The sequence below is a fragment of the Pseudorca crassidens genome, chromosome 1 (assembly GCF_039906515.1).
Source record: "Pseudorca crassidens isolate mPseCra1 chromosome 1, mPseCra1.hap1, whole genome shotgun sequence".
Lineage (NCBI taxonomy): Eukaryota > Metazoa > Chordata > Mammalia > Artiodactyla > Delphinidae > Pseudorca > Pseudorca crassidens.
Window position 1 is genome coordinate 36,551,757 of NC_090296.1, and position 15,001 is coordinate 36,566,757.

Below are 15,001 nucleotides of genomic sequence, written 5' to 3' on the forward strand. Positions count from 1 at the left end.
TATAGAGGCACCATTTAGACTCCAGTACTTTTCCTGCTTACTGAATATACAGTGATTACAGTCTCTCTAGCTAAAGGATGATGACAATCACTCTATGAGATAGCTTTTTAGATGTGGTTTTTCTTTTTTAACTCTCAAGCCCCTCGGAAGCTGAGGCCATTCATGTTCTCAACTTTCTAAAGAAGGAACCCAGGACACAGGTTAGGCTCTATATGATAGAAAAAAAACTAAAGCTCAGAGAGGGAAGCAACTAGTCTCATTCACCTGGGACACAAAGAAACCCTGAATTAGGGCTGAGAGCCCTTTGACAACAGGCATGAACTCTTTAAGTTCAGCTCAGCACTAAATCAGACTTGAGTGATAGGACCAGAAAGAACTTTTGTAACTGTTTTGTCATTAGTATGCAGGATGGTGGTATCCACATTCTATGAGCCCAGGCTAATAACTTTGTTTTCTAGGTAAGGCTCTTTCACAAATGGGTCTTGTAATAAGGAAAAGACCCAAATCTTCCTAATCTAGCACTGGTCACAAATTTAAAACCATGTAGAGTTTTACACGCAATTCAAAACCATGTAGGGTTTTAAAGTACCAGGCCCTCATGGTGAAAGTATAACAGTGGTGAAGAAATGTCAGTCCTCCCAACAAGGCAGCCTGTATAGCATGTACTTGATGATTTGCAAAAAAGTGGCTCAGAAAAGCTTTTCAGAAGGAAATGGTCAGCAGTATTCATTAGCCCTTCACACCTGCAGGTTTAACAATTTGGTTAGTTCTTCATTTTTCCTTCCTGCTTAAAGCCACTGGCTGCTTAGCTATTAAGGTCAGAATCTAAACAGAGACCCTTCCCTCCCCCACCATACTTTTTTATTTTAACTCTCTGCTTCAGAGTTTCACTTCCTGTATGACAGAGTTTAAGCACCTACTGAACAGATCTTCCAATGGATAACAATGATCAACTTTTGACAAAATACAAAAAAGCTACCCAAAGTCATTGGATACTGAACACAAAAAGCAGGTGAATTCTGGAAAGAGGCTGAAACTTAGAAGGGAAGGGTACAGGTGAGTTTCTCATTTTTATGGCTTTTAGGCTGATAGAAAACTGCTGTCTTTCTGCCTGAAGAAACAGAGGACACCACAGAATCAGAGCAACCACAGCTGCTGGAAAGTGAGGATGGAAATCTCAGAAGATAGAAAGGCAAAAAAAGAGAGCTCCAAATTCTGTGTGTAAAATCTACCCAAATCTCTAGCTGACTCCTGAACCATACACGTGTGGGGCAGGCTCCAGCTAACGATAAAATAATTGGGATTTGCGCTGTTACCCAAGACACAGTTTACAGTTTGAGTTCAATGAAGTTAAACGCCTGCTAACACAGACAAAAAACATCAGCACTCTTCAGAGGAATATAACAGAATCCACAACATTAACGTTTATAACATGCAGGATACAATCTAAATTTACTCAACATTTGAATAACCAGAAAACTGTGATTCTTTTTCTAGAGAAAAGACAAATAGAGACCAACTTTGAGATGATTCAGATATTAGATTTAGCAGAAAAGGATTTTAAAGCATTTATTATAATGATGTTCAAAAAAGTAATGGAAAACATGCTTGTAACAAATAAAAACAGGAAATCTCAGCAGAGGAAATAAAAACCCATGGTTACTGATGTTCTGATGACAAGTGAGATGAGAATTAGAAAAATAACTCATATTCAAAAGTACCTCTGCTTAGTTGGAGATTTTTGTTTCAAACGACTTATTTGTACCAAAACTAAATTGAAAATTGCTTACTGACACTAGATGGTTAGTTCTGGGAGACCTGAATGGAGAGGTAGAAAGAATATAGGGAAGTTTGGTGGGGATATTTTACATACAGGTATTTTCATTTAGAGATGATGTGAAGAACAGGGCTTTTCTGTCTAGGATTCCTGATATTTAATACCAGGCCTGCTACTGGTTCCTACATGGATCAAATTTTTCTTTCAGAAGGTAAAACAATGCTATGAAATACTCCTACCAGGCATCTAAAAGAGGCAGGCTACAGAAAAGAGGAAGTGTTCTTATAAGGAGAAAAGTGATGTTTAGAGAGAAAGCAGAGAGAGCATCAAAGTCTTGTCGTCCAAAGTGATTCTGATGTGGAATTACTAAAAGGAAGTATTTGGAAGAGTTATTCCCAAGTCCATTTTGGGTCTCATACTGGTTCCTCTCTCCTTTGTTCACCAAACTCTATGTAGTATGAGATGCATACTTCAGAAGAGCCAGGGACCTCCCTCGTGGCGCAGTGGTTAAGAATCCACCTGCCAGTGCAAGGGACATGGGTTCGAGCCCTGGTCTGGGAAGATCCCACATGCCAGGGAGCAACTAAGCCCGTGCACCACAACCACTGAGCCTGCGCTCTAGAGCCCTCGAGCCACAACTACTGAGCCTGTGCGCCACAACTACTGAAGCCCGCGCACCTGGAGCCTGTGCTCTGCAACAAGAGAAGCCACCGCAATGAGAAGCCTGTGTACCGCAACAAAGAGTAGCCCCCGCTTGCCGCAAATAGAGACAGCCTGCGCACAGCAATGAAGACCCAATGCTGCCAAAAGTAAATAAATAAATAAAGTAAAAAAAAAAAAAAAAAAAAAAAGGAAACAGAGTCAGCTTCCCAACCCCACAGATTCCTGGTACTCTCAAAAGCAGGACATGATAGGAAAGGGCACAAATCATTTTCTGGATAAAACAACAGGTCTCAACTCACAAAAAGTGACAATAGCCACAATAAGAAAGAACAAGCCTGAAATTGTTAGCTTGGGAGTGGAGGGGATAGTTCCTCTGGCACTGAGGAGTATGATTATTTGATTCAATTAAATCAAATAAACAATGTCCAAAATAATAAAATAAAATTTCCCTAAGATGGTTCTGAGCAACTCTGTAATATGCACCAACTAAACTCAGTTTTCAGTGTTAAAATGGACCAAGGACTCTCTGAGCTAAGCCACTCAATCTGAAACAGAAAAAAAAAAAAAAAAAGTAAAGCAGAACTATAAAACTCTTTTTATCAACATTTTCCACTATAAAGCTGGCCACATCATCATCTAATGATATAAAATTCTAGAAACTTTACAAAATTCCTTTTTAAAATTTATTTTTTGTTATCAAAGAGAATGTCCGGAAACATTGAGTACTAAAGAATCTGTTCATGGTATTGTTTTACAAAAGTTCCTAATGGAGTATGAATATTTTATTTTCTGTTGTATCCTTCACTTATTAATGATGAGGTGGATGAACTGGTACAATTACTCAAAAAAAAATTCCAGACAAAAACATCCATTCTCATTTTGAATCTGTTGATTGGAGTGAATTCAGTGGTTACAATACCACCACTGGCTAAGAATCAAGCTCCCCACAGGAGGGAGCTATTTGAGTCATCTCGTTAGGTCACATAGGTCTCTCAGATATAGGCACCATGTTTGAAGTCTCACACAAAATGTCTGTGTCACTTAAATTACACAATGTGGCAGTGTTTGTTTCATGGGGACATAATCTTGAAAGAACGGGCAAAGTAGAAAACAACCTGTTTGTATGTTATACGTGAGTACATTATCGGACTGTGCATGGTTTTGAGGGCACGGTAGCCCTTGTTAAAGAGGAATTCCACCAGTGAAGCATCTGTCAGATCCCAGCTGCTCCTGGCGCTGGGGGTGTTGACTCATTTAACCATGAGTTGTTAGGTTGGGGCCTTCTTCATCTACTGTTTGGCTCAAACGGTTTGAACTGAGTTTGGTTGTCTTTCCCATCCATCTTTATTTCTCAGCCTCAGGATATGTGGGGTACTTGACTGTTTCTATCTTCTCTCGAACTTTGTAGGAGGGATAGAGGCCCGTCCTTCCCAGTTTTCTGTTGACACCTTTAGAATAGCCATCCCAATGATTTCCAGCCACACCAATGATATCTCCAGGTTCCATGGGGATTTCATCTGCAGTTCGAGGCTGGTGAGGATAAATGGCAATCTGGTTGTGGGCATTTTGACCTCCAAAATAGTAGATGTCATCCAAAGAATGGAAGTTTGCAGAGGCATCGGGATGCAGTGTCTGCATGATTTCATAAGCAACTCGACAGACCTTGGGAAAGTATGAAAAAAAAATTGGTTAGTACGTGTAAGATCTCCTTCATAGCAATCCGAAAGCTCTTGGCCAAAGAGACTAGGACTAGACTAGGACCAGGACTGAGAGAATGAGAAGCAGTGGATTCTAGTCACAGGTTTTCAGTCCATTTGCTCTCAGATGATGGTACAAGTCATTCTTCATTTCTGTGCTTGTATCTTTTTTTTTTAACATAAAAGATAATTACAATTAAGATCTCTCAGAGAAAAAAAGTATGTGTATATACAGTGCAAAGTATTTTATGAATATGAATTCATAACTTTATATTTATTAAAATATAAAATTTTAATTTTAATAAAAATTTATTAAAAGCCACAGAGTGTTCCATGTTGGGCACTAGTGGTACAAAAATGAGTAAGACACAGTCTATGCCCTTGGTGAATTCAAGGTTCAGGATTAGAATCAGGATTATAAATACTTTACACAAATGCTGCTGCTCCCTTTCCTTCATTCAGTGTTAATCAATCACATACTCTTTTCTGCTAATTTGGACTGGGTCTCAGAACTCTTCTCAACCGAAATTCATGTAATTACTGACAATCAACTATTGCCAAATGAGCTAAAATATATCTGCCACTTCCGTTCTAAAGTGTGATGTGTGTGATGTGTAGACAGTAGCATCTAGACTGAAATCAGATGAACTAGGCTTTGGGGACGAGGCATCTACCTGATGCACTTAAGTCTACTTAAAAGATTCCTCTGTCCAAAAAATACCTACCATTCCCACTGGATGGCAGCTGGAATTTCACAATCTGAGCTTCGTTCCTTGAGCTTCATACTTGGTGATAAACTATAACTATCTTAATGGAGGTATAACATTTTAAGCAATTGACAAATATATTCATTATAGAGTAAATGGGTTTCAGAAACTTTTCTAACAATAGGTGAAGACCAAAGAGAGAATACTATCATTTTGCTTAGAAAATTCTTCCATTATACACTGTGAACACAGGACTCAACTCAGGTCAATTTTCCTACATCTCCAGTTGTAGTTACCTCCGTTAATGAAGATTTATTGTCCCTACACCAATACTTTTGCACATATTTAAAATGATACTAATAGTAATTGTTAATCTGCTCAGTGGAGCAATTTAGGATTACCCAGCAGTTCTTTAAAACTTTGGCATTCATGATATCAAAAACTGAATTCTTAAATGTTATGAGCAAATGGAATCTGATTAGGTTAATCATCAACTTAACTCCTTAAAAAGTCTGAATTTTAGGAACCCGAGGGGAGGTTTTCACATGCTATATGTAATTTGTAAATGAAACTAAGTTTAGATAGTATTTTTAATTTTGCAGATAGGGACTAAAATACAAGGAGATCTGCCCAAATTCTAGTGCTAGAATTTCAACTAGACATGGAACCAAGAAAATAACTTTGCTTTCAAATTTGCTACTTCATCAACAAACTAATTTTATATTGGTACGATTGAGATCACTGGTTGAATACTGAAACTGTAACAAAATGAGGCTAAAAAAGATTTGGAACTTGAACTTCAAATTCAGCCAAAGGCCCACACAGCACAAGCAAAATCAAGTTAAGCCTTTGGAAAGAAACTAAATAATTAAAACAAAGCAGCTCCAATAATAGCAAAGTACAATAACAATGATAGAGGCATATTTACTGAGTTTTTTCTGTCAGACATTGTTTCTAGGTCTAATTTAATTGTCAGCAGCCCCATAAAATTTTATCATGCTCGTTTTATGGATGTCAAAGGTCAGTTAAGGAATATGCTCAAGGTTACACTACTATTAAGTGGCATATTCAGGTTTTGAACCCAGGCAGTCTGTGTATGCTTGTTAACTGCTAAGCATATTTTTTCTTGCAGATCCTATTCTCCATGTTCACATTTTAATAGCAGAAAGATATCACTTAAGGCCAAGGCTGGCCTTGGGAAAACCTGAGAGTCATATTCAGGGCCCCTCCACCCACTTGTCAATTATCCCTAGCCAGGGATGCAAGACCTTGTATTGTCTTTCGGATGACCACAATGCCCACCGTGGTAATGAACCCTTATGTGTTTCCTCCTTTCATTAATAAACTTCTCACTCTCATAAAAACAACACTGCCCTCAGTCCCATACCCTTAGGGATGTGCTTTCTTTTGCGGTAACCCTAATAATCAGTTTATGTTTTGGTATCAATAGCTGTTGATGTATTAGGCTGCTGGATAACACATGTTCTTTCTTTCTTTTTTTTTTTTTTTGCGGTATGCGGGCCTCTCACTGTCGTGGCCTCTCCCGTTGCGGAGCACAGGCTCCGGACGCGCAGGCTCAGCGGCCATGGCTCACGGGCCCAGCCGCTCCGCTCCGACATGTGGGATCTTCCCGGACCGGGGCACGAACCCGTGTCCCCTGCATCGGCAGGCGGACTTTCAACGACTGCGTCACCAGGGAAGCCCCACGTGTACTTTCTTAAGCCAAAGAAATTACGAATGGTAGAACTTGCAGACACAGAGTGGACCAATATAAGACTCTTTCTCCTTCTCATAATAATGGCAATAATGAGAGCAGCTGAGCTTACTGAGCACTGTTCTAATAGCTGCGCTTGCATACATGCTTCCTCTCAACTCATTTAACTCTCACAACAACCCTATGAGTTGGTTACTGTTATTATTTATATTCTACAGCTGAAGAAACTATGCCAAAGAAAGATTAATTTCCAAAAAATAAAAAAAATGAAAAAAGGAGCTAGTAAATGACAGAAATGTAATTAGAACTCTCTGTCTCTAAACCATACACTGAACTGCCTTAGGTTCTGAGGATAAGTACCTAGTACAGTGCCTGCCACAGAGTAGCCACTCAGTAAGTACCTTCTGAATGAATACTGCTCCATGCATAATACCAGTCCAACTGGTGATATTTAATCCTTAAGATCCATATATGACATTCTGAGTAATTAAAAATTTTTCTCTATATTAACCATGGGGCAATTTACTGCAAAGGGCAAGAAAGATTACTATGGTGTCAACGTTTGCATTTAATCACCCTAGGCTTCCTCTCTGGGCTTAACAAATCCAAATCACGTGACAGGTAAATGAGGTCTTTCAGTTGATGTCAATACTCAGGTTTGATACTTGACAGGTAGCATGATTGAGAGGGGTAGTCTACGGTTTGCAAAGCAGTGCTTGGCCACACATATGTTTTATTTCATTTGCTGTTGATGTGGCACTATATCATTTTTAGAACACTACTAAGCACACAGTAATGAGTAAAAGCAAAAATCCTTCCAAAGGATAAAACACAGATATGACTGTATTTACAAAAAAATAATTAAAAAGTGGAGGAAGGTCCATTAGTTTGAATTTTATCCCTGAGTAACAACCAGCTGAGCTTTGCATGAGCCTCCAAAGCTTTCTCAGAGCAGATGGGATCTTGGCTTTTGTCAAAATTGACAGGGCCAGAAGGATCTCCTAGTGTGAGAAGTTGGAAGTGGGCTCTTGTCTCACTGCGTGAGGCTGGGATATCTGTGAACTTTTACTGTAAACTGCTTTGTTTTGCTATTCAATGAGAGAACAGTATCTACTGTCGTTTCATGAACCATACCTCAGTGGAAATTCCTATCGAGAGCCATCTGTCTAGAATAAAATGAATGTAGTATCTGGTTTCTCCCTCTGGGCTTTCCAAAATCTGATTCAAAACGTGACGAGGCCAGTTGTGTTGTGTGTGGATTTGTAATGAAACAACAGAGAATGCCAGGAGAATGTCATATTAAGTGCCACAAAGAGAAGTGTCTCAGGGGGGAAAAAAAGTAATTTTGTCCTATGGTGATTTTAATGATTGAGAAACTAATGAACAATGTTGACTGTTCCTTAAAAAATGTTGATTACCCATAGTCTTTAAAATGGACATCTACAAACCATTTTTGTAAATCAGATTCCAGAGTTATAAAACCTGATTCTAAAACTTGATAAACAGTATTTTAAAAAAGAAAACCTTTCTGATATTTTGCCCATCTACAACTGAGTGAGCTGTCAACTGCTGGAACTGGAACTCCAATTCCTTTGCTTCAGATTTTAGATGGTTTCATTAAATATGAAAGTAACTTAAATGACATAGGAGATGCTTAGGGCACAGGCAACTTCCAGTAACACAGAACAAGATTAGAGTATTTGGTAGAATAGTTTGGAATGCGATGCACTGCATAGCTTTCAAAACTTACTTGATGCTGTTGAAAAGTGTTAATATTGCCTCTAATTTTCAGACTAAATCCTGAAGATTGTTTTCTTCAATTTATGAGGCTTTTAGGACAAACTTGGCTATGAGAAGGAGCTCTGATGAAGGAATTCAGAAAACTGAGTGCAACAATAGTAACAAAATTAGAGAGTAGAGTCATATTCTTGGCTTTTAAAAACTTTTCACTTAAGGGGAGAGAATTCCCAGACCTCACTTGTGGATATAAAACCAAGAATGATTAGAAGCCCTAAGACTGAGAAGAATGGGTCCAAAACCTTATAAAGAATCCTGATTAAGGTGCCATGACATTTGTGCCTACAGTTTCTCAAACATCAATCCGGCCTTGCTATTTCCTTCTAACAATACGTTTCATTCTTCCAGTATTGTCTACAATAGCACATGGTCAACAGATAAACTCTATTGTCATATAGCATAGAAGTCCTCAAAGGGTAGTATACAGGAGACAGAAGGTTTACTTGACTGAAACTTCAGGATTGTCAAAACATTATGAAGAAGATACTAAACTTTTATCCCTTCTAACCATCTCTTGAAATGAGATTATCATCAAGCAAAGTTTGAAAGTTGGTTGTCCATGTTTTATTCTGGGCTGAGATTTGGTTCTCATTGTTTTATTCTCTTATCACCCTTCTGGATGTAAGGCTTTAGTCTTCTGTTTTCTGCAGGAAAGTCTGCAGATTAATTTCCCTAAAGTCAAAACATACACCAGTTTACCTGCATTTGCTAAAGCAAATACTATTACTTATCACTCACCCTTTGGGAATGAAGAGCTTTTGTTTCTGAAAATTCATATTATATGGTGACGCTCTCTTTCAATAAGCTTAATAAAATAGAGTTAAGGTGGTACCTCGGCACAGGAATTAATATGCCGAATGTTACTGGTTATTATTCTTTATGAAGAATTGTTACACACATCCAATGCACACAATGACTATGTGGAACCTAAGCATCACCCGTGACCATAAGCAGAGGTAATGGAGTCCTTGAACAGCATATTTCATGTTCCTTCTAAAACGTGAGATCATATAGTCTGAAATGGGAGCATGTGAAAAAAAGCTGTAGAGTCTAACAGGCAAAGATATACCTATACCTATTCCTTTATAAATAATAATAGCGGCTAACATTGCATTTAACATATTGCTGAGTACTATTCTCAGTGCTTTACATATAATAACTCTTTAGTCCTCACAAAAACTTTATGCAGTAGGTATTATTGTATTTACCATTTTTACAGGGAGGGGGGAAAAGTCAGTGATAGGCTAAGTAATTTGTTCAAACGCCACAGAGTCACTAAGTGGTCAAAGTTGGATTTAAACCCAGGTAGTCTGACTCCAGAGCCCACAATGCCTCATTCTTGTTCTCTGTCTCATGAAGTCAATGGCTTGATACTTTGATGTCATCAATGACGTTTTCTCAAACTCCACTGCTACTGCTGATGAGACATTTTGGGGGCATTCTTCAAACGATTCCGATTTTGGTTTATGGCAATTTTGGTTTGGTTTATGCTACAAGCCACCAACCAACTCGTTCACACCACAAAAATATTAAACTGTACCAAATGCCTTTTTACTAAAAATATTTTCAAAAAATACTAGGGTGCAGGACTTCCCTGGTGGTGCAGTGGTTAAGAATCCGCCTGCCAATGCAGGGGACATGGGTTCGAGCCCTGGTCCGGGAAGATCTTATATGCCGTGGAGCAACTAAGCCCATGCACCACAACTACTGAGCCCACGTGCCACAGCTACTGAAGCCTGCATGCCTAGAGCCCATGCTCTGCAACTAGAGAAGTCACTGCAATGAGAAGCCCGTGCACTGCAACAAAGAGTAGACCCTGCTCGTCGCAACTAGAGAAAGCCGGCACGCAGCAATGAAGACCCAACGCAGCCAAGAAACCAAAAAACCAAAAAAAACCGGGGTGCAAGGAAGCCCAAAGATTAATCACTGAATGTGGAATTATTCCACAGTCTCAAATGCTACAGCTGTTAGTCACCAAGAAAGGAGGTGATCACATTTAGCAAACTGCTACTCACTATATAAATGTAAGGTATTTTTTACTGTTAAACTTTTATTCTGAGCCCTAACATGTTTTGAGGTATTCAAGTCTATCTTGGGACACAAAATATTGGTTTAAATGATCAGAGTTACTTTGGATGAACCTTGACTTGCCAAGAGTTTTTAGGAACAATATATAATCACAAATCTTATTCCTTTGGATACAACCAGACCTCTCATTACTACGCTTTCTTCATATAAACTGTTTCTCTGGATCTGAGGTCTGAAGAAGACACAGAGGTTGATATTATGCATAAAATAGAACAAAGTAGTGTGAACAATATGCTCTTCAAACCTGGACAGATTTCCAGTATCATGAAGTGACAGAGGTCCTGACTTCTGGGTCAAAACTAGACTTATGAGGCTATGAGGATCAAAAATTCTACAGCACATCCTTGAAAAGGGAAATAAACAAAAGACTTTCTTTCCAGAATGAGTCTAATGGCATTATTAAGGAGAGCTGGACAAAGGAAAGCAAAACATAGAGCACGTCCTTGTAAGTCTCAGTGTCTACCTCCATGTAAGGCTGGTAATGTTTAGACATGTATATATTTATTTACTTTTAGAGCTTTATAACTAGAGCAGTGGTTCCCACAAGGGTGATTTTGCCCTCCCACTCCCCCCACCCGGGACACGTGGCAATGTCTGGAGACATTGTTGGCTGTCGCAACTTGAGGTGAGGGTCTACTGGCCACAGACGCTGCTAAGCATCCTATAATGCACAAGACAGCACCTCACAGCAACTTATCCAGCCCCAAATGCCAACGGTGCCAGGTTGAGAAACCCTGGACTAAAGGAAGGCCTAAAATCTAGACCTACAGAGGAGGTGGTACATCTGGGAAAGTGACTCTTGATTCAATCATTCTAACAAGAAGCATTCGAAAATGTGTTATTTGCACCTGTTGATCACGTAGGCCCATAGCCAGATTCTCAAAAGCAGTTGAGAGGGACTAGGTAGTTACAACTCCTCCCCCCCATCCCACCCCCTTCTCAAAGATAGGATCCTCACCCCAATTAGGGAGAATATCAGCTATGGATGCCTTCATGTTTTCCCTCTGATGAGGACTGCTGCCATGTGACTCCTGTTCTGTGCAGCTGTCTTTGCGTCTTAAGTTGTATTCTTATGCCACATTGAAGGAACTCATACAGGCTTTGCTGGGATAAGTATCTTTCCAACAATCATATCACCATACCACTGTGACAGTGTGCACTGTCACGTAATAAAAAACTGTCCATTTCTTAATACTCTCTGCAGTATATTCCCATGTAAATGACGTGTCTTTCCTTTTCACACTTTCTTTTCTCTGCTTCTTCTAAGCTTTCAGACGTATACTTATTTTACATGGCTTATATTTCTTTGTAATTATTCTCTGGTTATTTCATGTGGATATTTTGCTCACTAGATTCTGGACCAGGGTAAGAGCTGTATCTTCGATCTCCTTTGAAATTCCCTCTACACCTAGTATAGGTCTGAGCACAGACAATCATTTAACAGCGTGTTGAACAAACTAACCAATAATATGCACATAAATGAGACAGTTGAACAAAATCCACAATAAATCTTTCTATGCTGATATTCCACTGGGCATATAAGGCTGATTGGAGCACTCATAAAAACACACACACCAAACCAACAACATATTAAATATCTATAACAATAAACTCAAAGAATGATGATAATATGGTATTGCTTAAATATAATGTACAGTTTCTTGCTTGGTAGAAATGTTAAAAGGACCTGAAAGAGGAATTACATTTACTCTTTCTTATTTTCTATCAAGCAATCAAGTGAGGCAAAATGCTGAGCATTTAAGCCTCTCAGTATCAGTGCACTGAGGTGTAGAAATGGACGGGCTCTGGTTACGTACTGATTGTATGCAAAATCAGCAAGTATTAAGTAAACTTAATTACTTGCTGTTTCTGTTAAATGCTGTGAATAAGCCAAGTACTTTAAACAACCCCAGTAGCTGGCTTCAGTAGAGATGTATTCAACAATTGCTTGCAAACAATTCAATATTCAGTGCACTCAAATAGCTATGTTTTCTGGAATCTTCTCATTCTTTCACAAAAGGGATCATTCCCCAATATTAAAAACATTGTACCTGAGTCATGAAAACTAACATTTTTTTAAAAATCCAAGAACTTCCTGACCCAATATAACCAAAGAGTATTGATCACTTAAAAATGCTTACCTGGGATGAAAAAGTACACACTAGGAAGTCTGCCTGGGAGAGAAAGTGTATATCCAGGATCACACCTCGAAGTGAATTTTCTGTGTATCGATTATGTAGTCCGGCTGACCAAGAGATAGAGTTATCACTAATAAATTCATAACTGGGGTACCTGAAAAAAGAAATAAATTTATACAAACTCACTGAAATCATAGAATTCTGTCAGGAAATAGTATCCTATCAGCAGGAGGTAGCCAGCTCCTTTAACCAAGAGTCCCCCTCTTTCTGACAGTAAGGAAAGCTTTAACTCTGGCATTCAATAGAGTAGCTGACAAAGCATCTTTGAATCCATTGATGGGGCAGAAACCATTCTGGGGTGTCCTGTATGTTAAAAGTTATTGGCATGACATAAAATACACATAAGCACCAGAATGTCCCTTTCAATTCATGAAAGAATGGAAAACAGAAAGCTCTTTATTTTCATCGTAATAAGTGACCTTGAAGAGGTTTTTCAACCTGCTTTCATATTTTTTTCACACAGACACATTTTCATTTTATGCATTCCTTTCCCACTTTTATCCTTAAGCATATATCTTTATAAAAATATAACTTATATATTGTTTTTGCTTCTTCCAGTTTTATTGAGGTATAAGTTTTTAAAAGATCTATTATTTTATTTGTTTTTGGTTGCATCAGGTCTTAGTCATGGCATGCGGGATCTTCGCTGAGGCATATGGGATCTTTCGTTGTGGTGCGCAGACTTCTCTCTAGTTGTGGCCTACAGTCTCCAGAGCGTGTGGGCTCTGTAGTTGTGATGTGCGGGTTCCAGAGCACATGGGCTCTGCAGTTTGCAGCACGTGGGCTCTCTAGCTGAGGCACACAAGCTCAGTAGTTACGGCGTGCAGGCCTAGTTGCCCCGCGTCACGTGGGATCCCAGTTCCCTGACCAGGGATTAAACCTGCGTCCCCTGCATTGTAAGGCGGATTCTTTACCACTGGACCACCAGAGAAGTCCCAATTGAGATATAATTGACATACAGCACTGTATAAGTTTAAGGCACAATGATCTGACTTACACACATCATGAAATGGTTACCACAATAAGTTTAGTGAACTTCCATCATCTCATTACAGACAAAATTTTTAAAACAGGAAAAAAAATTTTCCTTGTGATGAAAACTCTTAGGATTTAGTCTCTTAACTTTTGGTTGCTGTGGCTAGGACTTTCAATACCATGTTGAATAAAAGTGGTGAGACTGGGCATCTTTGTCTTCTTCCTGATCTTAGAGGAAAAGCTTTCAGCTTTTCACGGTTGAGTATTATGTTAGCTGTTAGTCTGTGATATCTTATGGCCTTTGTTATGTTGAGGTATGTTTCCTCTACACCCACTTAGTTGAGAGTTTTATTATAAATGAATATAGAATTTTGTCAAAAGCTTTTTCTGCAACTATTGAGATGATCATATGATTTTTATCCTTTGTTTTGTTAATGTGGTGTATCACATTGATTGATTTGCAAATATTGAACTATCCTTGCATCTACTTGATCATGGTATATGATCCTTTTAATGTACTGCTGGATTCGGTTTGCTAATGTTTTGTTAAGGATTTTTGTATCTCATCAATGATATCAGCCTGTAAGTTTCTCTTTTTGTGGCATCTTTGTCTGGTTTTGGAATTGGGGTGATGTTGGCGTTGTAGAATGAGTTCAGAACTGTTCCTTCTTCAATTTTTTGGAATAGTTTGAGAAGCATAGGCATTAACTCTTCTTTAAATATTTTATAAAATTCACCTGTGAAGCCATCTGGTCCTGGATTTTTGTTGGAAGTTTTCTGATCAATCTTGATTCAACTCCATTACTGGTAATTGGTTTATTAATATTTCTTCCTAATTTAGTCTTGGGAGACTGAAATTTTCTAGGAATTTATCCATTTCTTCTAGGTTGTCCATTTACTCACATATAGTTGTTTGCAGTAATCCCTTTTGATCCTTTGATTTCTGTGGTGTTGGCTGTAACATCTCTTTTTTCATTTCTGATTTTATTCATTTGGGTCCTCTCTCTTTTTTCTTGATGAGTCTGGCTAAATGTTTATCAATTTGTTTACCTTTTCAAAGAAACAGCTCTTAGTTTCATTGATCTTTTCTATTGTTTTAAGTGTCTATTTCACTTATTTCTGCTCTGATGTTTATCATTTCTTTCCTTCTACTAATTTTGGGCTTTGTTCTTCTTTTTCTAGTTCCTAGAGGTGTAAGGGTGGGTTGTGTGTGTGTATAATTATTTCAAGTGGATCTTAAGTTTGAACACATTCTAACAACTCCAGTGTTTATTCCTGCCTTGCCCTGCCCACATTTAATGTTTTTTGATATCATATTTTACATCTTTTTGTTTTGTGTATTCCTTAACCATGTATTGTGGATATAGATAATTTACTACTTGTCT

At 38.5% G+C, this 15,001-nt stretch overlaps 1 protein-coding gene across 10 annotated transcripts in view; it reads right to left on the minus strand.

The window, feature by feature from the left end:
- Positions 1-3,109: 3,109 nt before the first annotated feature.
- Positions 3,110-15,001, minus strand: part of FUT8 (fucosyltransferase 8) — a 324,684-nt gene continuing 312,792 nt past the window's right edge. For all 10 annotated transcript variants that reach the window (XM_067733076.1, XM_067733024.1, XM_067733084.1 and 7 more), the window contains 2 exons: positions 12,585-12,735; positions 3,110-4,102 (listed from right to left, as the gene is read on the minus strand). In XM_067733076.1, the coding sequence (XP_067589177.1) occupies positions 3,785-4,102; positions 12,585-12,735 (469 nt within the window). In that variant the 3' untranslated portion in view covers positions 3,110-3,784. The remainder of the gene's footprint in view (positions 4,103-12,584; positions 12,736-15,001) is intronic.